Source organism: Callithrix jacchus, chromosome 7 (genome assembly GCF_049354715.1).
Source record: "Callithrix jacchus isolate 240 chromosome 7, calJac240_pri, whole genome shotgun sequence".
Classification (NCBI taxonomy): domain Eukaryota; kingdom Metazoa; phylum Chordata; class Mammalia; order Primates; family Cebidae; genus Callithrix; species Callithrix jacchus.
In genome coordinates, this window is record NC_133508.1 from 131,574,940 (window position 1) to 131,589,156 (window position 14,217).

A 14,217-nucleotide genomic window follows, 5' to 3' on the forward strand; every position below is an offset into this window, starting at 1 on the left:
TGCAGTTCGAGTTAGTAAATGAAATGCAGTCCACTGTAAGCCAGCTAGTTGGTTCTGACTCCACATCCTGCAGCTTGGCATCTGTGCTCATCTTTAGCAGGCCAGAAGTTACCTGTCTTTACTGCTCCCTCCTGCATTCTTGACCCCTTAAGTGCCAATGATGCGATAACAATACTGTGCACAGGTATGCACTTCCGTGTTCACCCATTCCAGCACTGGCTGACTGCTAGCTCTGTGAGCTGGGAGGTCACTCACCTAGATTTTGTGGAGTGGGTCCAGGACCTTCTAACCCCCAGGATGTCCCAAGGAATGTTCTAATCTGGTGTCAGAAGCAGTTCAGGGCTCTCTAATGGTTTCTATGGAGATTATCTGGGCCTCCACTTATTTTTTGTACTACTGCAATTATGGAACTGAAAATAATTCTGAACTCTTGTTCATCTTAGCTTTGTGCCGACACCAATACTGTTCTCCTCTCAATGTGCTGCACTCCAGCCACAGGCCATTCTAGTTCATTTTGGGGTTTTCAAACATGCCACACTTGCTCTCACCTCCAGTTCTCTGCATTTGCCTTCCCTATGTCTGCAACAGCCTTGGAGGCCCATAGTTGCCTTCCCTCCTTATGCAAGTCTTAGCTTAAATACCATCTCAGAAACCTGTTTATCCTACCAAAAACGTATTACGTCCAATAAATCTCCAGCATATCACTCCATTTCCTCTATAGCATTTGGTATAATTTGCAATTGTCTTATTTATTTGTATGTATTACCTAAGTCGCTCACTAGAATGTAAGCTCTGTGAAGACATTGCTTCAGATGTTCCACTGCTAGCCTGCTGGTTCACATATTTCCACCATCCCTATAAACGGGCAAGCAAAGATTGCTGCAATAATTTGGCCACTAGAATGTCTTTAATGCTGGACCAGCCCTTCAGTTAAGATAATCAGAAGGACTGAGCAGAATTTTCCTGGTAAGCCCTGGGGCTTATAAAATCAACATACTCTAATATAAGTGCTCCATATATAGATATTGAACAAATAAATGAGCTAAGATCAAAGAACAATGCTGGACAAAAAGAGAGATAACAAAAGAAACTGTCTCACTCTTTACCAGATAGCATCACAGGCTGCTGATCTTTCCCAACAGGAAAAGGAGTGCAGTTTCCAAACTAGCTCTAACAGGCAGAAACCAATCACAGCCAGGCCCATTACAAACCCAGAGAAAAAGCATTTATAACCATTACGCCCATTTACTCAGATCTCTGTCACAGAGAGGGAGAAATCAATTCTCGTCCAAGTGTTCTGAAGCTGAACTAATGGTACATCCATATAAAATTTTATTTCAGCATGCTGACAACTAAATATAAGGAGATATGGGGTCAATTGGTAGACGTCGTGGCATCTCTGTAGACATGGATGGACATAGTTCACAATCTGATTAAAAAAAATACTTGGGCTTTCTTTTAAGGGACTTGACAGAGGAAGGTGGATTTTAAAATACCCTCAAATGTTACATAATGTTAAGAAGTGGTTAATTTTTATTTAGGTGTTACAGTTTTTTATATTGTGGTTATACAGTTTTCAAAATAAAAGTCCTTATCTTTGAAAGGAACAGACCAAAATATTTACAGATAAAATAACATGAAATCTGAGATTTGCTTCAAAATAATACCAGAGGAGGGAAGTAGGTGGGAGTACAGACAAAACATAACTGGCCCTGAGCTGAGAACTACTGGAGCTGGGTGACTGGGTCAAGGGAGTAATTAAATTATTCGCTCAACTTTGTGTATGTTTGACGTTTTTCCTAATACGAACTTTTTAAAAAGCCCTTTAAGACAAATCATCTACACTTGTGAAATTACAGAAGTTACCTGAAGGTGAAGGTTTCGCCTTGCCGGTCCTGCCGTGGGCTCTCCTGGATGCCGTCCTGGGTCAGAGGCGAGTTCTGCCGTGGGGATTTGGAATGGGGGAGGGTGCCCATGTGACTGAAGTCATCACAGGACCTTATGGGAGGAGGACCTTTTTTCTTCCGTGGAAGGGTGCTGTGTATAGACACGTCTTGATAGGCATCTGTGCGATGCTCAGTGAGAGAGGACTTGCTGCTCAGAAGGTCCATGGACGAGGCCAGGGGGAACTGGTGATTCACTGGCATGTTTCTGGGAAGGCTTGCAAATTTTCCTGCAGCCATAATTCTCAACTCTAAGGGGGAAAGAAAAGAGTGAAGGTATAAATCTAAGAGAATCACAAGAACTGACTTCCTTCTTACAAAAGGAAATGGAAATACGCCACATAAAATGAAATGTTCACAGACCATTAACAGATCAACATTTAATGGCATCACTAGCGGAGTCTAATAAGAATGGGAAGTTTACTTAACTGCCTCCTGAAATGATCCTACATAGGAAGTCTCCTGGGTTGGCAGCAAAACCAAGAGGGTGAATACTTTCAGAGTTCTTAGTGGCATATAAGCCATTTTATTACTGATGGAAAAAACACAACTAGCAAAAAAAGATGATTAAGGGAGGACTCACAGTTGCAGTAATAAGTGCATGAAAGAAAATATTATAAACTGTTAGATAATTAGCTCACATATTTCCACCGCCCTGTAAATGATAAGAATGGGTGGAAATTATTGGAATTCTTGAGCTGCTAGAATTGCCTTCAGTGCCAGACCAGCCCTCAGTTGTGCTACCCAGGAAAATGGGACAGAAGTTTTCTGGCAAAGACCCAGTGTTTATAAATAAATCAATGTACTCTAATTAGTGAACATGGCCTAGGGTCAGGGGTCAGGAGGTGGGCCATTCTGCCATACATCAGTGGGCTCAGCTGCAGAGGAAAGCCACTAGGGAGGGGGCTGCATGTACATGGCACCCAGAGGGGTCAGGATCTGCCATTAGCAGGGTTAGGCAATGCCCATGGGTGCCTGTACAGTCAGGGAAGAATAGACAAGAAAAGGGAAGAAGAAAAGAAAAAAAGTGGTGAGGGTGGGGAGCAAAGAGAGCATGGAAAGGGAAAAGCGAATGGCACATGAGGCTGTGTGCTGAAGTGGACCTGACACTTGCTTCTAGCTAGGACCATGAGGCAAAATGTTTACCTTGAGCAGAGTCAGTGCCTCCAGCTCCAAAGCAAACTATAGTTTTGGCCTAAGACAAATTATATAAGACATTTTTAAGGCCAATGTACAGAGGACAAGAAATAGGAGGCAAAACAAAAAAAAGAGGGCTGGTCCCTGTAGACACAGGCTCCCAGAATCTGTCCTACACTAGTCATGCTAGACTCTGGCTAGTTTGGACAGCACTGCAGGGCAGCCAAGCCCGACACACAGCCCTTCCCCCAGACTGGTGAGGAGAGCTGCCTCTCAGTGTGTTCTCCAGTCCTGCAGCCCTCTTTCGTCACAGACCACCTTTCCGCTGCATTATTTGGGAAAGGGCTTTGAGCGAAAATCATCACTTAATAGCACTACTGCAAAGTCGGTTCTACAAAGGAACCGTGGACTTGGGACATGGCTGAGGACAACCAAGAATGCAGCCCGCCACAAGCTGATATTAGTGGAACCGAGACAATGACATTGGAGTGTGTAAAGAAAACACATGTGTTTGTATGTGTGTATGCAGCAAAACACACATGTTCCACTGCTTCCACACAAGACAGGGAGAAGCACAGAGGTGGGGGTATCAGGTGGAAGAAGCATCTTTACTGAAGGTATAGAATCCTAACCTTGTCCTCAGTTCTTTGTCAAATCCAGTAATTCTGGAGCTTGTCTGCTCCATGTCTAACTGGGACCACACAGAAGGCCTGCTCACAGTGGGTGCAGAACAACAGGACAGAGTCCTGTGCAGCCCCTCCCAGCTCTGGCCAGTACCTGGCACACTGTGAGTACTTGCTCAATGCCAACCATCCGTATTAGAAAGGAAACCAAACTCCCTAGCCCCCCTGCCTGAACACAACTGACGTAAACCAACTAGGATTCTTCCATCACACACACACACACACACACACACACACACACACACACACACCCTTGCGAACTCTCGCCTGTTCAGCTATCAGCACCTTCTTTCTTCACAGACAGGCCTGGATCATTTTAAAGAACCTCATGGGGAGGCCTGCAGCACCCTATAGAACTTCTTCATGTGCATAGGGCCACATTGTTGATCAAATCTATTTCCAAGATAGCATGATGGCCAAAAGTCACTCTAACACCAGTGCCTTTGGTAGCCTGTTTCCTCTCTGCTTCTCCAAAATCTATCTGGACTTCAAGACTGCCCTAAAGTGTTCTAAAATGCCCTTCAAGTTACCAACACCTCAATTTGTTCTCCAATAACAAGGGATGTTAATACTTCCCCTTCCTACCTTCAGTTCAACATTTAAGTGCCTACTTCATAGAAGATGCCTGGAGAAACAAAATGCTTAAGCCCCAGTACCTGACCATGAACTTAGAATAAACAGAAACCCTTATCCTGGAAGGAACAATTCTGACAAAACACTTGAGTCTCAGAGAGGGCAGCAATAGAGACAAAGCATTTTGAAAAGTTAACATGTGGGGAAAAGCCTCCCGAGAGGATGCTACAATGGCAGATGCACAAAGGCATGGAAGGTCCCCACAGGCTCAGGACACTCCAAGCTGTGTGCTGTGGCTCCAGTGAGGTCGAGAAGCATTTCCCAGAAGCAGGTCAGGTTAGGACCAGACCATGGAGTCCTGAAGGCCCTGCCGAGGTGTCTGGACTTGACTGTAAGTGCTAGGGAAGATCTGGAAGGGAGGGATGGGACCCAGTCTGTACCCAGGTAAGTGACTCTGGTTGCTCTGGAGGGGAGAGAAAAAAAAGGCCGGGAGGTCACTGAGGCTGATGGTGACAACCCATGGAGGAACAATGAAGGAGTCTGACCTGGGGCAGCAGCTGGATGAAGGGAGAGGAAGGAGATACTGAAGAGACATCAGAGCTTGAGGCATCTGGCTAGAGGGAAGGAGCCTACAGCCACGGAGGTGGTGTGACGCTGTAACATGCTGAGTAGTTTGAGAAGGAGACCCCTGCAGGAACCACACACATCACTGGAGCTGCTGCATGTGAGGTACCAGCAAATAGTTTGATCTAGGAGGAAGTTAAATACTGGTATACACAATTAGGAGTGAAGGCAGATGGAGATTTTTAGGAGTCATCAACATAAAGGGAATATTTAAACCAGAGAGGAGATTCCTTAGCTTGTTATTATCAGATGTGATAACAGCTGTGAAAGTACCTCTTAAACTGTCAGGAATCATACAATATCCATGAATTATATCCCTGCCCTCTCTCACCACGGCTTCTTCAAGCCTAAAAGAACCAAAACAAGGAATGAGTTCTAGCATAAAAACATAAGTCATTGGTTCTCAACCTGGCTGCATATAAGAATCCTCTGGGAAGCTCTTAAAATCCTGATTTCCAAGCCTCAGCCCAGAACAATGAAATGAGAATCTCTGTGGGTGGGACACTGGCATCTGTCTCCAGTATTGTCCAATGGGAAGCCAGGATTGAGAACCTCTGGATTTGTGAGTCTCTTTGGTACACAGCAATTCAGTCAGAGTTGTTTACCTGAGAAACAGAATTCAATGATGAAGAGGTATCATTTTCAATCAGTAGAAACATTCATTCTTCAACACATACACTCATGGAGGGCCTCTTTTATGGCTGGTACGGTGTTAGGTGTTGGGGACAGCATTAGACAAGACAGAAGTTGTCTGTCCTCATGAAGTTAATAATACTCTGGAGGAAGCAGACAATAAGTAATGACCATAGGTTCTGGTAATTCCCAGTTCATTTTTCTAGATAAGGGAAATAAATGTTCATTCATTCAATTTATATTCTGAGGGCTCATGGTGTACCTAGGCTGAGGACATTATAAATTAGACAAGGTCCTGCTCTTATGGAGGAATCCAACCTATACAAACAAGAAAATAAATGAGGTAACATCCAAATTATAAGAAGCGTAAAGAATATAAAACAGGCCCGGCGCGGTGGCTCAAGCCTGTAATCCCAGCACTTTGGGAGGCTGAGGCGGGTGGATCACGAGGTTAAGAGATCGAGACCATCCTGGTCAACATGGTGAAACCCCGTCTCTACTAAAAATACAAAAAAAAAAAATTAGCTGGGCATGGTGGTGTGTGCCTGTAATCCCAGCTACTCAGGAGGCTGAGGCAGGAGAATTGCTTGAACCCAGGAGGCGGAGGTTGCGGTGAGCCAAGATCGCGCCATTGCACTCCAGAGCCTGGGTAATGAGAGCGAAACTCCGTCTCAAAAAAAAAAAAAAAAAAAAAAAAGAATATAAAACAGGATGAACTAACAAAAGATGCTATGAGCTACTTTACATTAGGGTGGACTGGGAAGGCCTTTCTGAAAAGGTAACAACAACATAAGACCTGACAAAAGGGAAGGGAAGGAACCAGTCAAGGAAAGGTCTGAAGGGAGTTCCAGGCAGGGGATCCAGCAAATGCAGGTCTTGCCGTAGGAACAAGTGCTTGGAACGACAGCACCATGGAGACTAAACCCAAGACTCCAGCCTCTGGCTCCCATGTTTTCTCCACTTGGAAATGTTTCTGTCTCAATGTCCCTAGTCATTATATACTTCCTATGTACCACTTGTTTTTGTTGTGTTTTTTTTTTTGAGATAGAGTCTCACTTTGTTGCCCAAGCTGGAGTGCAGTGGCACGATCCTGGCTCACCACAACCTCCACATCCCAGGTTCAACCTCATGATCCACGCACCTTGGCCTCCCAAAGTGCTGCGATTACAGGCGTGAAACACTGCACCTGGCTGTACCACTTGATTTTTAAAAAATAAAATGGTATGACTTAGAACCTAGGCTTTGTAAGCACATATTTACAGGTTCAAATCCCTACTCTCCCACTGACTTACTAACTATATGGCTTAGGACTTGCTCTGTCGCCCAGGCTGGAGTGCAGTGGCACCATCTTGGCTCACTGCAACCTCCGCCTCCCGGGTTCAAGCAGTTTTCCTGCCTCAGCCTTTCAAGTAACTGGGACTACTGGTGTGCGCCACCTGGCTAATTTTTTGTATTTTTCAGTAGACACCGGGTTTCACTATGTTAGCCAGGCTAGTCTCCATCTCCTGACCTTGTGATACGCCCACCTCAGCCTCCCAAAGTGCTGGGATTACTGGCGTGAGCCACACACCTGGCCTCTCTCTGACGGTTTATTTTAAAAATGACTTAACAACTATTTCATAAGATTGCTATAAAAATTAAAAGTGATTGTGTATTCAAAGTTCTTGAAATACAGCAAGCACTTAGTAAATAGTAGGTCGCCTCTAAGCAGGGCAGGGGCCAGGTCTGTCTTGTCAGATAAGAGTCACTGTATCTCTTTTGTACTGAGAGTTAGCAAAGGAAGTCACTGAGAGTTCACAAATGAAGACTGCAACTAGGAAGGATGGGGAGGGAAATGTTTTAACCTAGAACAATAGATGCAAAGACACCAAGACAAGCAGGACATGGACACAGGGACACACAGGCATACCAAGTGAGCCTACATGCAGTTTTCAGAAAAAAGCCCAGGTGAGACTGGACCATCTGACTTCTCTTTACTGTGCAGGAAAACAGACACAACGTCCTGACTCAGTCTAATGCCAGATTTTGAAATATTATACAAAGGCCAAAGACTGCATCTTGGTATGAAAGTCTGAGACCCATGTAAACATCAGGAACAAGAGCAAGCCTGACAAACTACCATATGTGCTGCCTCCCTGGGCCTGGTCAGTCTCTGGGCTTTGAAATGCTTGTGAACTGAGGCCCAACTCGTTTAACAATGATGTCTCAAAGAAACTGATGATCTTTCAAGCTGAGGCAGAGATAAGCAGCCCACTTGTTTGGATTTTACTCTGTTGTTTCTGAAATGGGATATTTTCAAGTTAAACTCATAATGGTTATCTGATGTGGACCTGGCTTTAAAAACCTTTCATTATATTTTAAACTCTGGAAATGTAACCATCTTGACTGTCCCATGAAGAGAATTTACAACTTGGATCTGTAGTTTTATATCTTCTCTGGAAAGCCAGCCAGGGAGAGGAGACGGAACAAACATATATATATTCAATTGGCTTATTCACTTAAAATGAAGTTTTGCTTGGCTTTAGGAATTAAGAGTATCCCTTTATTTTTGAAGTAAACTTATGAAGTCTGGCCAAATGATTCAAGTATGAATAATTCTTCCATGGATTGTAATTAGAGCAACACAGTTACAGGATTTACCCGATAAGGTTCTTAAGATTAGCATGCATTTGACAAGCAGTTCTTTCTATATGAACAGGAGACTGAGACCTTGGTTAGTCATCCTAGAAATGTCAGCCTTCTCAGCAGCAGTTTAGAGAAAGTTGGAGCTGGGGCGGTGTGGGAGCCCCGGCTTGGCAAGGTCTTTACTTTACCCTCAACACCCACTGGTGCACCTGCAGACAAGCGCTTCGCCTGCCGGCTTCCCCGTTGTTACTTGGGTAGCCCCGTCCCACTTGGACCTTTGTTCAGCTGGGACCCAACCCCAGCACTGAGGTCTCCCCCAGCCCCCAGGATCTCAACTCAGTCCCAGGCAACACAAGGGAGGCTATCAGTCCCAAACTGACCTTCCCTCGGCCAATGTACTTTCCATGGGGAGGTCTGTGTGGCCTTGGGAGATAAAGTCAAGGTTTAAAAGAATCTGAACGCACGGCTCTATTTTTCATCTCAGTCAACAGCTTTAAGTGAAGACAGATACGAGGTTAGGCGAATGGTTTTTTCCCCCTTTGCACCTTGCTTCAAGCGACTTAACGCCAACAAGAGTTCTCCACCCTCAAGACTCCAACCATAACCCGACCCACCGCCCCAAGGAACACGCCGCCTTGCCAGATGCTTCGGAGTCCGCTCGACCTCCTCCCAGACGAGTGTCTACACCTGATCACACTGTTTTAAAGCGGTGGCGCCCTCAGCGGCCTAAGTGGGTAGGGAGGGATCGGCTGTGCGATTTATCCGAACCTCCTTCCCAAATCGCGCCCACCGTCCCTCCCTTCGCCTTCCCTCCCCTCTCCCGACCGCGACGCGGAGGGAGCTACACAACCGACTAATTCATTCTTTCTCAACAAAAGGAGAGAGGGAGGGAGATGTTGTCAACAGTTACAGGGCAGGCTCCTTCGCTTTCTTTGCAAACTTCCCAAGGGATTAGCAGAGGAACTCGCCTCCCCGAGCCTTGGGCTTTCAGCCGAGCGTTCTGAGCCCTGGCATCTCCCCGACTCCGGCCGGATTCCGCAGAGACGCCGGGCGGGAGTGGACGGGGCTGGGTGGCCGGCCGAGCCACCCGGGCCGGCAGGGGCTCGGGCGAGGCCAGCGCCAGGGAAGATGCCGCTCGAGTGCCACCGAGCAGAGATGCCTGGCCGCCAGTCGCTGGGCGCTCGCTGCCGTGGGCTGCGTCCCGGGAGTCCCAGGGCGCTCGGAGGGGAGAGCGCAAGCCCCATACCCCGCTTCAGCCATCCCCGCCACCAACGCCAGATCCGCTGAGGATCTACAACAACCGCCGGCTCTACTTTCCCCAGAGCTTAACTTTCTGCAACAAACTTCCTAGCGCGTCCTCATCGGGGTGGGGGAAGTCCAGGCGCCCCGGGAGGAAGAGCACCCCGAGGACGCTGGGCGCGCGGCGGCGACTCACCTACCGGCTGGGCGCTGGGCGCTCGGACTCTCCGAATCTCGGGTGGGGGCTCAAAGGCGCAGCGCGGTCTGCCTCGCGCTGCCGGCGCTGCGGCTGCTATGGGAGCTGGGGCGGCTCATGGTTCGCGGGACGTACCCGCCGAGAAGCTCGTGCGCTGCTAGCCCGTGCTCCCAGCAGCTTCGGCCCCGGTCCGGGCAGCAGCAGGCACAACTCTGAGCCGGCGGCGGGCACTCCAGCCCTCAACTGGTGATTTGCGGCTCCGCGGCCACACCCCGGCGAGCCGATTCGCGCTGCCTGGCGGAATCCCCCGAGACATTTACATTCGGCGACCTGCCTGGCCCTCCTCTGCCCGGATTTTAAGTTTGGCTCTCTTCGTATCTCTCCGAGGAGCCAGTCTTCAAGTATAGTTCGATCACTTCCTTTCTGAAGCTCTCTCCAGAGACAACCTCTCCTAATCCACTCCTCCCCCTTCCCCGCGTTATTTAATTACCCAGCAGAGCTGCTTTGCTCCTCTGCAGACACCTGTCTGGCTTTTGGTGTGAAGGGCTTTGATGGGACAAAGACCCAGGTAAAGACAACCAGAACCAACCACGGGAACCGGCAAATCAGTCGCACTCGCACTCGCACGGACGTATAGAAAGCAAAGCGCGAGTTGGAGGTGGCACTTCAGCACTAGGTGGTTTGATGGGGTGAAAAACTGGAGGCCACTAGAAAAGACTTACACTATAGTATATCAAGACCCATTATAAAGCCATACAAACAGTAGAAGGATAGACAAACTGACCAATGGAATAAAGTCCAAAAACAGATTTACAATATGTGGTCACTTGATTTATGTGAGGTGCTGTTGTGCTCTATTGGGAGTCAGATTGGCTCTGTTTTTCCACTAAATGGTGCTGGATCAACTGACTCCCCCATCCCCAATCAATTCCAGATGGATTTTGAAGGTTAAAAAGTAAAACAACAACACGATCCAAAGAAAATGTCCAAAAAAAAAAATCTTCATTACCTTGTGGTAGACAATGTCTTAAACACATGTGGTACTAATACAAAGAAAAAACTGATCATTAGACAAGATTAAAATTAAGAGCTTCTGTTCGTGAAGACAACATTAGCAAAAAGGCAAACCTTTTTGTCGGTCTGCTTGCCTCCTTGTCTCCCTGCCTGCTAATCTTCTCTGGAGCTTGAGGTTCGAGAGGCTATATGGCGACAGGATAGGAGGTGTGGTGGGCCAAAAGGGACCTTTTTGATTGCGAAAACAGAAATGCCTGTTCTTATTTAGGGCGGCGTGGGTATCTGGGCTTAAAGGAGGGATTTTTGCTGGGGAACCACCCTCTTCCACCCAGTATTCCCGTCTCCTGCTCCTATCACCAGCCTGGCCAACAAGGAAAAACCCCATTTATATTAAAAATACAAAAAAAAAAAAAAAAGCTGGGTGTGGTGGTAGGTGCCTATTGTCCCAGCTACTAAAGAGGCTGAAGCAAGAGAATCACTTGAACCTGGGAGGCAGAGGTTTCAGTGAGTGGAGATCCTGCCACTGCACTCCAGTCTGTGCAAAAGAGCAAGAACTCCTCTCAAAAAAAAAAAAAAAAAAAAAAAAAGGCCAGGCACGATAGCTTGCAGTAATCCCAGCACTTTGGGAGGCAGAGGGAGGTGGAACACCGGAGGTCAGGAGTTTGAAACCAACCTGGCCAACATGATAAAATCCTGTTTCTATAAAAAATACAAAAATTAGCCAGGCATGGTGGCCTGTAATCCCAGCTACTCGGGAGGCTGAGGCAGGAGAATTGCTTAAGCCCAGGAGGCGGAGGTTGCAGTGAGCCGAGATCGTGCCACTGCACTCTAGCTTGGGCAACAGAGTGAGCCTCCATCCCCCGCCCCCCCCAAAAAGAATAAATTTAACCAAGGGGGTAAAAGATGTACACTGGAAATTATAAAACATTGGTGAACTGAAGATAAGTAAACAAAGATATTCTGTGTTTATGGATCTGAAGAATTAATATTGTTAAAATGTCCATACTATCCAAAGCAATTAATAGATTCAATGTAATCCCTATGAAAATTCCAATGATATTTTTCACAGATATAGAAAAATATTCTAAAAATTTTTGAGAGAGATCCAAGATGGCTGATCACTAGCAGCTCAGGCTTGTAGCTCCCAGTGAAAGCGCAGAACGAGAGGACGCCATACTTTCAGACGAATTTTTGTTGCTCAGGGACCAGCAGATTCCCAGTGGAGGAGCCCCACAGGTCGCCAGCGACTCTTCTGGCCAGTGTGGCAGTTATCCTTGCAGAGTAAACGGGACTGGGTCCCTTTTTGGTTGACGTTTGGAGCTCAGCGAAGGCAGTGTCGCCCATTCAGCTGATTGAAGAAGGGATTCAGGAGGGAAGCCAGACTGGAGACTCCTGGGCAGAAAAGCACCAAGAATCTTGACGCTGCTGTTTTAGCCGGCACAGTGGGTTGTTCAGATTCCGGCACTGGGAATTAACAAGTTAGATGTCCACTTAGAGACCTAATTTGAAAGTCGGTAATTACAGGGAGAACCGACTCAAGATGGCGCGGTGAGAACAACCCAGGATTGAAGCTCTCGGTGAACGCGCGGAGGGTGAGTCAGGGCCACATTTCCAGACAGATCTCTGTTGCCCACAGAACGGGGAAAATCCCAGGTATAAAAGAGACGCGGGACGCCAGCATAGTGGTTTTGGCTGGTGGAGCTGGCGGCTGGTGCTACAGAGCAGCAGCAGCGCTCCACAGCGCTCCACGCACGGGTCCAGGTGCCCCATTGAACCGGCAATCTGAGACTTGAGAGGGCAGATTGGCATATCCATCTGATTGAATGGGACTTGGACAGTGAGCCAAGCCAGGAGATTTCAGGGAAACGGCATTTGGGCCAGCACAGTGGGACAAACAAAATGGCGATTCCAAACGCTCCAGGTTGAGAGTTTCACTGTGGGCACAGCAGAACCCAGGACGGTGCGGCTCGGTGGGGGAGGGGTGTCCGCCATTACCGAGGCAATCCACCCCTACTGAGGTTACACTCCCATTGCTGACGCAGCCTGCTGTCACCGAGGCAACCCGCCACAACAGAGACACTCCATCGCAGGGCAGAGACTGCAGCAGCAGGGCAGAGCCTGCAGCAACAGGGCGGACCTCACACCAGCAGGGCGGAGCCTCGGCAGGCAAACAGTGACTAGACTGCCTCCTAGCTGGGCAGGACAGTGCAACGGACACTCATAAAGCCCCAACCCCCTGAGACAGAGCATCTGAGAAAAAAAGGGTTTTTTAATGAGTTCTGCTGCAGCAGAATTAAACATAGCAGCCTAACAGCCCTGAATGAACATCAGAGCTCACAGCTCAGCACTTGAGCTCCTATAAAGTACAGACTGTCTCCTCAAGCAGCTCCCTGACCCCTCTATATCCAGAAGACTGACATTTGGCAGGCATCATTCTGGGACAAAGATAGCAGAAAAAGAAACTGGTAGCATCCCTCACTGTTCCGCAGCTGCTATAGGTGCACCCCAGACAAGCAGGGCCTGGAGTACACCTCAGCAGTCGTACAGTGAAGGGGCTAGACTGGTAGAAGGAAAACCAAGTAACAGAAATACTTCATCATCAACAATCTGGGCGTCCACTCAGAGACCCAATCGAAAAGTCAGCAACTACTCAGACGACAGGTGGATAAATCCACAAAGATGGGAAGAAACCAGCGCAAAAAGGAGGAAAACACCCGAAACCAGAACACCTCACCTCCTACAAAGGACCAAAACTCACCAGCAAGGGAACAAAGCTGGACGGAGAATGACTGTGACTAAATGACGGAATTAGACTTCAGAACGTGGATAATAAGTAACTTTTGTGAGCTACAAGAACATGTTTTAAATCAATGCAAAGAAACTAAGAACCTTGAAAAAAGATTTGAAAAAAGATTCGAGGAAATGATAACAAGAATGGATAACTTAGAGAGGAATATGAATGAATTGAAGGAGCTGAAAAACACATCATGAGAACTTCGCGAAGCATGCACAAGTTTCAACAGCCGAATTGACCAAGCAGAAAAAAGAATATCAGAAGTCGAAGATCAACTCAATGAAATATAACGAGAAACCAAGATTAGAGAAGAAAGCGCAAAACGGAATGAACAAAGTCTCCAAGAAATGTGGGACTATGTGAAGAGACCTAACCTACGTTTGATAGGTATACAAGAATGTGACGAAAAGAATGAATCCAAGCTGGAAAATACTCTTCAGGATATCATCCAGGAAAATCTCCCCCACCTAGCAAGGCAGGCCAACACTCAAATGCAGGAAATACAGAGAACACCACTAAGATATTCTGCAAGAAGAGCAACCCCAAGGCACATAATCGTCAGATTCACCAGGGTTGAAATAAAGGAGAAAATACTAAGGGCAGCCAGAGAGAAAGGTCAGGTAACCCACAAAGAGAAGCCCAGGCAATGGGGAAAGGATTCCCTGTTTAATAAATGGTGTTGGAAAAACTGGCTAGCCATGTGCAGAAGGCAGAAACTGGACCCCTTCCTGACACCTTACACTAAAATTAACTCCA

At 47.2% G+C, this 14,217-nt stretch overlaps 1 protein-coding gene across 48 annotated transcripts in view; it reads right to left on the reverse strand.

Annotated features, from left to right (window-relative positions):
* The window catches only part of BCAR3 (BCAR3 adaptor protein, NSP family member), a 314,925-nt gene that overhangs the window by 130,256 nt on the left and 170,452 nt on the right, over positions 1 to 14,217 (reverse strand). For 46 of the 48 annotated variants that reach the window (XM_078332552.1, XM_078332534.1, XM_078332564.1 and 43 more), the window contains one exon: positions 1,867 to 2,194. In XM_078332552.1, the coding sequence (XP_078188678.1) occupies positions 1,867 to 2,194 (328 nt within the window). Of the gene's footprint in view, positions 1 to 1,866; positions 2,195 to 9,653; positions 9,868 to 14,217 lie in introns of those variants that run through there. The other 2 variants (XM_035252177.3, XM_035252178.3) reach the window with 2 other exon arrangements.